The sequence below is a fragment of the Battus philenor genome, unplaced genomic scaffold, assembly GCF_028537555.1.
Source record: "Battus philenor isolate CCGP_79_NKW_IND1 unplaced genomic scaffold, ilBatPhil1.0.hap1 SCAF_1, whole genome shotgun sequence".
NCBI lineage: Eukaryota > Metazoa > Arthropoda > Insecta > Lepidoptera > Papilionidae > Battus > Battus philenor.
The window spans coordinates 1,710,731-1,721,065 of NW_027181661.1; the positions used below are offsets into that span (position 1 = coordinate 1,710,731).

At 34.0% G+C, this 10,335-nt stretch overlaps 1 protein-coding gene across 1 annotated transcript in view; it reads left to right on the plus strand.

Moving 5' to 3' along the window:
* LOC137923998 (sodium-dependent nutrient amino acid transporter 1-like) overlaps positions 1 to 2,616 on the plus strand; it is a 52,366-nt gene extending 49,750 nt beyond the window's left edge. The window contains exons 7-8 of the mRNA XM_068767328.1: positions 1,213 to 1,341; positions 2,518 to 2,616. Of these exons, the coding sequence (XP_068623429.1) occupies positions 1,213 to 1,341; positions 2,518 to 2,616 (228 nt within the window). The remainder of the gene's footprint in view (positions 1 to 1,212; positions 1,342 to 2,517) is intronic.
* Positions 2,617 to 10,335: the final 7,719 nt, after the last annotated feature.

Consider the following 10,335-nt stretch of genomic DNA (forward strand, 5'->3'; position numbering starts at 1 on the left):
ATCATTGGCGTAAGCAGTTGTAGCCTAGTGGTGGATGACTTGGATTTTAGTTCGTTGATCGCAGGTTCGAATCCTGAGATACAATTTTTTCTTTTAATTTGAGCTTTTATTCTCTGCGTTAATTATCTAGTACTGCCACTGCATATAAAGCTTCGGCATCAGAATATTCTGCATACCACAATACCGCACTGCGATCGACAACCCGTCTGCCAAGGGAGGCGATTATGATATTTATCCCATTGATTTTTGGGGGGACGCCTGTGGGCGTCTATAGGATCAAATGACGATGCATTGTAATATTTAGTAAATGTATATTATGAAGTATTTTATTATAAATTTAATGTCACCTCTTATTCTTTATATATTGTGTATTTTTTTTCTATAATTCGACACTTCTATTAAAATCTTTTCAAATCCATCTCAGGCTGTCGAAAAGAAATCTCAGGATTTGATGCGATTGTTTATTTAAATCTGTGTTTATATTACATTTTTTTAAATAAAAAATAGCATCATAACTCATCCTTGCTTGCTTCGAGAATCGCCAATGGAAAAGCAGCCAGCGCACGGCTCCGTTCTGTATGGCAATCACGGAAGCTGACTAGGAGAGTTAAGCTAAAAATAATCTGGTCCAATGTGGAAACCGTGTTGCTATATGGATGCGAGACAAGGAAGGTTACCAAAGATATCACACGTCGGCTCCAAGCCTTCATTAACAACTGTCTTCGACGTATTCTCGGTATATACTGGCCTGAGAAAGTCTTCAACGTAGAGCTCTGGAAACGCTGCGGTGAGATGCCGATTGACCAGCAGATCAAAAGCCGCAAGGAGAACTGGATAGGCCACACGCTTAGAATGTATCCTGATCACATACCGAGGCAAGCCCTAGAATGGAACCCTCGAGGAAAGCGAAGACCTGGCTGTCCAAAGTAAACCTGGTGGCGGACGATCACTGCAGAAGTGAAGGCAGTTGGAATGACGTGGAGCGAAGTAAAGTGCGAGGCTCAAGACCGCTCGGGATGTCGTCGTACTGTGGACGCCCTCTGCCCCATCTTGAGGACATAGAAATAAATGATGAATGACTCATCCTTGTTATCACTACTTCAGCAGAAAGACGTCCACTGCTGGGCTAGGGCTAGCGCATTCGAAAAAGACCTCTTATTTCATTCTTAGCTTTATGATTATTATTAAAAGTATTTTTTTAAATGTCTTTAGAATCTGGTGGGAGTGTTGAGAGCAAGTCCGCAGTACGGACCCCCCGAACCTGAAGACAGGAGGAAGAGGCAAGCCTTCAACGTGGAGTTGCTGCAACGTCAATGTCGACATAGATGCATTGTGAACGATGTGAGTGTTAATATGTTAAGCATAAATATATATATAACTTAAATTGCTTCCATATGTACATAGATATATGCCCAAGTCACGTATTCTCATTTATACTCTTTTATCTTCATCTTCATCGTCATCCGGAAGACATCCGCTGCAAGACATAAGTCACCTAGATAGACACGATCATCGGTATTTCTCTGCCCGTTCAGTGACTTTCCCACTCATAGAGTAATAACAGTAATTATTTTGTTATCAATTGGAAAATCTAAATTCTTTTGATAGTATTATTTGAAGTACGTTTGGTGCCCATGAAAAAAGTTGTTACTTAGAATGGGCACAGAGACAATTTTTTTTATTTTTTTTTTGTCTGCAAGGCGTAGCTCCGACCCAAAGATTGTCACCATCACCAGAATTCTCGGAACCTGAGCTATGTCATCGATCCACCTAGTGGAAGTTCCACCCACGCTACGGCTGGTGCCACATAAAGTAGCTGACTGAAATTTTAGATTAATATCTTTTGCTTTGTGTATAAAAAAATATGTAAGTTATTTAATATCAAACATAGCCGTGTTTTACCAACGCAATAATGAGAGACGCTGCGAAAATTTCTCTATTAAAAACATTTAGTATTACGTTTAATATAAAAGAAGAAAATGTCGGGAAAAACCGAGCGTAGGTAGATGTTTAAAAATCTAATTAACACTTTAGCATTTAATAAAAAAAAAAGTTCGTTAGATTTTATGATTTCGAAGCGAAGTTTAAGACTCAAAATTATTTCATTATTGTTAGAAGATAAATGAATAGACTGAACTGCGTCGTATTTTTATCGATTCGTGAAAAAAAGAAACGAACAATCGGTTGTGAAACGTTCAGTATTTGCCCGTGAATTTTATAGTTAGCGGATTGAGTTGAAAAAGGACACCCACGCACACGTTCAAAACGGTATCTCGTTGCGAACGAATTTAATACAACGCTCTATGAATAGGTATAAAAATGTTTTTGCCGAAGGTTTTATTATAATTCTCATGGCGGTTTGTTTTTGTCAGTATTGCATTCACTACACGTACAATGTCTACACATATGTTCTGTATGTATTCTGTCCAATAAATCAACGTCAAGCTGAAATCTAGGAGAAAACTTTTGAAAGCTACGGGTTTTGTTTTGAAAATTAACGGATGTGGAACTCCATAGTTAAAAAGACAGATGTGGGTATCATTGAAGGTGTACGCAAAACTATCCATGTACCTTGTTAGTCCGACTTGGCTTCGTGAACCGCTAACACTATTTTAGATTCGAAATCACTATGGCGTGTATAGTGACTAAATACATTGATTATAGTTATTGTACATAAATTACTTAAAGGCAACAGTAGGAAGCCTAAAGACGGAAATTAATTTTAAAAAATTTTGTAATGTTTTTTAAAATTACTGCAATTTAAATCGGTAATTTTATTCACCGCGTAATATTATTTTATGTTACCGTATCTACAAATCTGAAAAACATTTTTTTTTAATTGTCATTCAAAAATCACAATTGTAGTCACGTGACCGAGTGTCCTTTTCGCAAATAACAGACAACATTTCTATACGGTGGCCTGATATAAAGAAAATAGTACCTTTCATCAAATAGTATATTAGAATTTATTATTACACGAAATATAAACTTTGAAAACATATATCTAAAATATTTTCTTGTATTAATTGTCCGTTTTTAGTTTATTTGTCTTGACGTTGATTTATGGGATATCCAGTGAATTTACCCTATATAATTGATTACATGGTAAACATAAGAAAAAGTTATATATATTACGCTTCGACTACGTATTTACTATACTACTTACTATACTACGTATACATTTTCGCCTTTTCAATATATATGTTATATATAGTTAACTACCTATTACAAGATATTATAAGCTGTGTTTATTGATTAAATATTCGAGTATTAAAGAAAATTCTAGTGATTTTTTTTACCAAGCCTTTAAATTGGTGGTGGTAAAATATATGGACTGATATTCTTACACCGTGATAAGAAATAAAAGTGAATTTATTTATAAAATGTAAATTCTATATTTATTCATCATATTCAAAGTAATCATCTCCGTTCGATAAAACGCACTTTTGTAAGCGCTTTTTCCAGTTCTCTAAACTTTCTTCTAGTCGTTTCGTCTAGTCTTTTTCCGGAACAGCCTTCAAAACCTTCGGTTCGGTTTATATCTCCTTAATCGTATTGAAACGGCGTCTGCGCAAACTTAAACACGGAGCCGAATACGGTGGTTGTGGAACGATATGTGTCAAGATTTTAAAGCTTTTTTTTTCAAAAAAATTGAGTTATTTTGTCATTTTACAAAGACATGTGTAACGCGAAAGTAATTAAATCTTATGATTAACAGACGCTTGGCAAATATTATAGACAATACTACCAACCTAGATAATATGTACCTGCGTTCCTAATGAAAGAGAGTTGTAAATGACAATTTCACTTTACTTTTTGATCATAATAAAACACTGTGCTTGATAGGGTCATTGGTTATACGCTCTATGTATGCTGCCCACTTTGACTTTAAATTCGAACCTCCTGAATCCTGATTCGATTTCGTTGAGGAATCCCTAGCATTGCTCTCTCGACTCGAATAGACTGGTCGAGAGACGGATACGGACTTGCCAAGTAATATTATGAAACAATTCGATTTAAATTATATAATAAATTTGCACCTTATGTGACGTCAAAGATTTTATATTCTATCGTTTCTCACTGACGCAGATACATTCGACGCAGTAGGCGTTTAATCTAAGTTAAGCTTTGAAAGCGATCATTCTGAATATTGCAACATATTCCATGTTCATTTAAAAGCATATCACTAATTACAAACATCAGCCTTGTGTATGTTTATAGATACGGTCGTAAAGCGAATTCATAACATGAATGTCGTTGTTAATAATTTTAAATTATTTTTCGAATATCCAAACTTATAACAGATTTCAACGAATCAAAGAATTTTATTAAAGTTTTGCAATCAATTTATTTTAATTGTTCCTTTGGGCAATTTAATTCTGAAGAAAAATAATTGATTTAAAAAAATAATGTTCACATGTCACTTTTTACTCTTATATTACCGACATTAATAAATAAGATGAAATTGTCATTTACAAGTATCGGGCATTAGGAAGGCATGTATTTTTGTTTCCTAGATTAGCAGGTCTGTCTATAACATTTGTCAAACGTCTCCTTATCAAAAGCTGGCTCATTTGGTTCAGCTCAAACTATTTTGAATTTTGTGTCACAAACGCGATAGTTTTTTGATAAAGTGTTAATAACTCGACTTATATCGTTCCGTACCCAACGTAATTGTGTGATTTGGCTCCGTGAGACTTCTGGCTATGCAGCTAACTTAAAAGATCAGACGGGAGAGGCAGTTTTGACTTTAAAAAAATCACCTTACTATTTAATTACATTATTAAATTTTCCTAAAGTATATATGAATTCATATACCGTTTAAAAACATACATATACCCTACCGAACATACATATACCCTGTACAAAAGCAGATGTTTGTTCCAATCAATTTTTCCAACCAATTTTTTTACTTGTAACACACAAGAACATTAACACGTTCACTGCGGCTTGAGGTCGATTCAGCCTCATGGTAAACTTTGCACTGGTGCGGCGCGTAAAACTCGTGTTTTCTCTCTAGTGCGGCGGCTGCAAAAATATTGATGAACATGAGGCAGAAAAGGCCTCAACCGCACTACTAGGAAGTTCAGCTTGAGGCTGATTCGACCTCAGCCGCACCAGCTGAAAGTTCTTCAAAATTGGGCCCGCATTGAACGTGTTAAATGCGATGTTACGTTTATAATTACAGAAAATTGATTATTTGTTGGTTAGCAAATATAAGAATTCTGGACATATTTGTACGATTTAGATTTAATTTGCAAAACATCGGAGGAGGCGCCTGTGTTGCCCAGAAACTACGGCGCACCTACGTGGTGTTATAAAAATAATAAATAACTTTGAAAACAAAGTCGCATACTACCTTTTAAATTCGCGAATATTCAGTTTTTATCAAAACAAAATGTACCTATGACTCTGAGATAAAATACGTATGAAATTAACACGATACACCGTACAAACTACTAACAAATGTCGGTGTTCCCGCATTGTTAATTCGGTTGATTGTTAAAAATTTCGTTTTTGAGTGTAGTCGGATATAGGAAAGGTCAAGGCCGTCCAGAGAGAGTTACGCACGGAGTTGAGCTGTGAAAACAAATCATAAATGGCGGATATCTGTAAAAGATCCAAGGTCATCGACATTGTTCGAAGAATTGGATGTCCAAAGTTCACTGCAAGTGATGACCGTTGGAGCTGAAAGGTTCTTGTTAGGTAATGCGGCGTGGGTAGGACCCTTACTCTCGACGATATAGTTGAGGGCGCCGGCAGTCGCTGGGCGGGCGGCAATTTTTCATGCATCTATCTATTTCTCAACTTTTGTCTATCTGTCTCTCTGTTTGTTCCGGCTAATCACTGAAATGGCTGCTCTGATTTTGACAGGACTCATACTGGCAGGTAGATTTAATAAGAAGTAACTTAGGCTACTTATATTTTAGAAAAATTCGTAAATTTAACACAAAGTATTTTTTTTGTTAAATTCAAAATTACAATTACATATTTTTATACTATTTGATGTGTGTATATATATATATATATATATATATATATATATATATATATATATATATATATATATATATGTCTCTCTGTTTGTTCCGGCTAATCACTGAAATGGCTGGACTGGTTTTGACAGGACTCTTCCTGGCAGGTAGATTTAATAAGAAGTAACTTAGGCTACTTATATTTTAGAAAAATTCTTAAATTTAACAAAAAGTATTTTTTTTGTTGAATTCAAAATTACAATTACACATTTTAATACTATTTGATGTGTATATATATATGTCTCTCTGTTTGTACCGGCTAATCACTGAAATGGCTGCTCTGATTTTTACAGGACTCTTACCGGCAGGTAGATTTAATAAGAATTAACTTAGGCTACTTATATTTTAGAAAAATTCTTAAATTTATCAAAAAGTATTTTTTTTTAAATTCAAAATTACAAATACATATTTTTATAATATTTGATGTGTATATATATATATATATGTCTCTCTGTTTGTTCCGGCTAATCACTGAAATGGCTGGAATGGTTTTGACAGGACTCATACAGGCGGTTAGATTTAATAAGAAGTAACTTAGGCTACTTACATTTTAGAAAAATTATTAAATTTATCAAAAAGTTTTTTTTTTGTTAAATTCAAAATTACTATTACATATTTTTATACTATTATGTGTATATATACATATGTCTCTGTTTGTTCCGGCTAATCACTGAAATGGCTGGACTGGTTTTGACAGGACTCATACTGGCAGGTAGATTTAATAAGAAGTAACTTAGGCTACTTATATTTCAGAATTTTTTTTAAATTTAATTAAATGTATTTTTTTTGTTAAATTCAAAATTACAATTACACATTTTTATACTATTTGCTGTATATATATATATTAGTATTTTTTTATTGAATATAGTCTAGAAATTGTCTGTTTTAAACACCAACATAGCCTTCGAAGTTGAAACGCACCGGTCTAGTAACAGCTTGTTAGCGTTCGTGTGGGTGTAACGAGATGACGTTTGCCCTTCAACGCAGGTTCAAGGTTGCGCTTGTTAACAAAATCGCACGTCAAAAGATATATATTCCAATATTCGCGAACATATTCAAATATGAATTCAAATATTAATTCGTTCGCTTTTTTTTCACCAACGTTTCCATTATAAGTCTGACGTTGATTGACATCGGAAAAAATATTTTATTGTTCAAAGTTCACAAAACCGACCGTCGTGTTGTGTGTTCAAATAATTGGTATCCGGACATTTACAAGTGTGCCCGTTCAACAAAGGACTCGTTGTCATTTCACGTCGCGGAGCCAATTTTGAACGGGTTTATATATTTAAGTTCCACTCGTGGTCGGTATCGGAGAAAAACTTACCCGATATATATATAATTCAAGCTATTTTTTTCTATTGGGAATATAAAATACCTCAATATCACTTATGAAATGTTGTCAGAAATATTAGTATAATATTTGACCTTTCATAATTGACATTGGACTTCATAAATTGTTTTGCGTATTGTGTTTTTTTATTATGTTACCCCTACCGTGCCTTAGAGGCAGGGACTTTACATCATTCTTCTTTCGTACTTCTTATCTTAATATATGCTCTCTTTCAGTCCTCCACAATCTATATCTTCCCTTCTCTTTCATATCTTGTTTTTAACATCGCCTTCCGTCCCTGTTCTTGCAGATTATTACAGTATCACAGTTTATTTTACTATTTTTATGTCTAAACTTACTATCATAAATTTTACTTTGTATCTGCGTTTTATTTTTGTTTATCGTGTATTGTACCACCTTTCTATAGAATTATAGTAAGGACAACATAATTCGTCGTCCAGAAGGGAGGCAATATCTTCCTCTGGTCTTGTATTTATTGCAACCACTAGATCAAGGTGAAGGATGTCTTGTGAACTCAGATGATAAGAGACATCTCTTAGAGAGAGACTATATGGGTATCGTTTCGCGGTAATATGTCCAATGCTGCACATGGGCAAATTTTGAGTCCCATTTCTAATAGGATCCGTAAGATGCTGTCAACATATAGCCTTTTCCTTCAACTTGGCAAAGCTGCCTGTTGTATCACTTATAAGAGAATGTACTAAGTGTTAAATAGTGATAGCCCAGAGGAAGAAGACTGGGATTGTGATCGTAACGCGGGTTCGAATCCAAGGTTACAACATTATTTAATCCACACTGTGTATTAACCATGTATGATTGCCACTGCTGACAAATAAATTTCCTAAAGAAAAAATCTGTGTGCTCTGAGTACCATAATACCACAATGCGATCGCTAACCTGCCAAACGTGGCGATTATGGTATATCCCTTTATTAAGCTTTGTGGGAGGCCTATACCTTGCAGGGGGCGCCTCTGGGCAATAACTGCGAATTCGAAATTTAAATGCGTTATTATATACTATTTTATCGTTACATAAAATCGTTTTTTAATTAGAATGTTTTTAAAAGATGGGCTGCAGCTTTTTCTACGTACCATACACATTGCAATCGCCAACCTGCCTGTCAATTGTGGCGATTAAGGTATATCCACTCATAGAGGGCATCGTGTCTTGTCGTGAGGTTGAAGCGAGTACTAAGTGTTTCAATAAGGTAGCAGTGAAATTTAGTGGCATATGGCGAGTTTTTAAGGCTGTTCTCGAGCATTGTTACCTGCACCCTGTCACCCTGAAACCGCTGAATTTGGGCAGCAGGGTAAGTTAGAACAAAAGAGGGATCTAAGCAACCGTTAAGCATTTTAAGTGGATAACATATATTCTTTTTTATTTCATTAAATATTTAATTTTGTTAGACAGTGACAGTGCTGGTAAGCTTTCTGATCAATATAATCTGATTGAATATGGAACAATAGCTTTGACATCAACCGCGTCACCTTGAAGTACCAAATGCGCCGAGATCCCCGGGCTGTATGTATATGCATGTATTTATGTCCCAGGCTGTATCACGTTTCTAAAGCATCGAGGACAAAATAGCACAAGGATCCTGTAAATTTATGTCGACAAGATGTATATTATTTTATTATAAATTTTCTTTCGAATCATATTTATACCAAATAGCTTTTCTTTAGAATAGAAGGTTTCTTAGGTAATAGAGAAAGAGGATTGGTTTAAAATTGTGTCAAAAGTCTAAAAAAAATAACTAAAACTTTTTTTTAGTTATTTTTTTTCTAGTCGCCGCGTTTTTGCGGCCTGGTAATCATTGGTTATAATTAAAACAATCAATATTATTTTTATTATCACCTTTCGATAGGTTAAATGTCTTTTAACAATACATCTGTATGGGCCAGCTATATTGCTACCCGTTGTGGTTATGTTTTGTGTGCTTAAAATATTTATAATGAATTAAAAATAATTGGGGAAGAGCTCAGTGTATTTAAAAGGCACAGTGAAAACAGGTTGCACGGAAAACATCTGGACTACCATTTATAAAATTATATAGGCGTATTAAAAGTAAATTGGCATAAAAGGTATATTATTCAATAAACGAATTTTTAAATGACGAGAATCCTTAGCTATGATGTCGTTTATTTTGTTTTCATCAAAGTATATAGTATAAATATACACTTATATATACATATATATATATATATATATATATATATATATATATATATATATATATATATATATATATATATATATATATATATAATATTAAACTTTTTTGAAAATTGTTTTATTATGGAGATTATTCATGATTCTTGTCAAGGATTTTACCTTACGAATCAGAGTAAAGTTAATATAAAATTGATTTTTGAAAAGTACCCCGGTAAAAGTTCTAATGTTGAATGAAAATCATATCGTTATGTACGGAAACCACTGAAACTTGATTCTGGAATAATGGAAAGAGAGCCCGATATTAACACCCCCCCCCGTCTCGCCGCTCGCATACTTTGTTGTTAGCGGTACAGCGCTTTCGGTATCATATTATTACAAAATATATAGTTTGATTGGAAATACGTGTTAAATATTTTATGGGATTTATTTACGGCACAACTTATCAAAAAACTATTACTTTTAGAAATAATAAAGAAATGATTAAGTAAAGATAGATAGTTTTAATAATGTGAATTGCGGCATCTTAAAATTAATTTTTGTATACTATTTGTCCCTGTAGATTTTTTTGTATGGCCCCCGCTATTGGAGGCCTATCGTACCCCTAATTTGTTGGGATCAGGGTCTTTGTTTACAAATAAGTTTATCAAATTTTTATCTTTATTCTCCACTCACTTTCATTCTTCTCGATTTCTTTTGTTCTTACCTTTTTTCCTTCACAATATCTTTCATTTTGTTCATTCATTCCTTCTTGCTTTCATCGCCTTCCTTCCATCA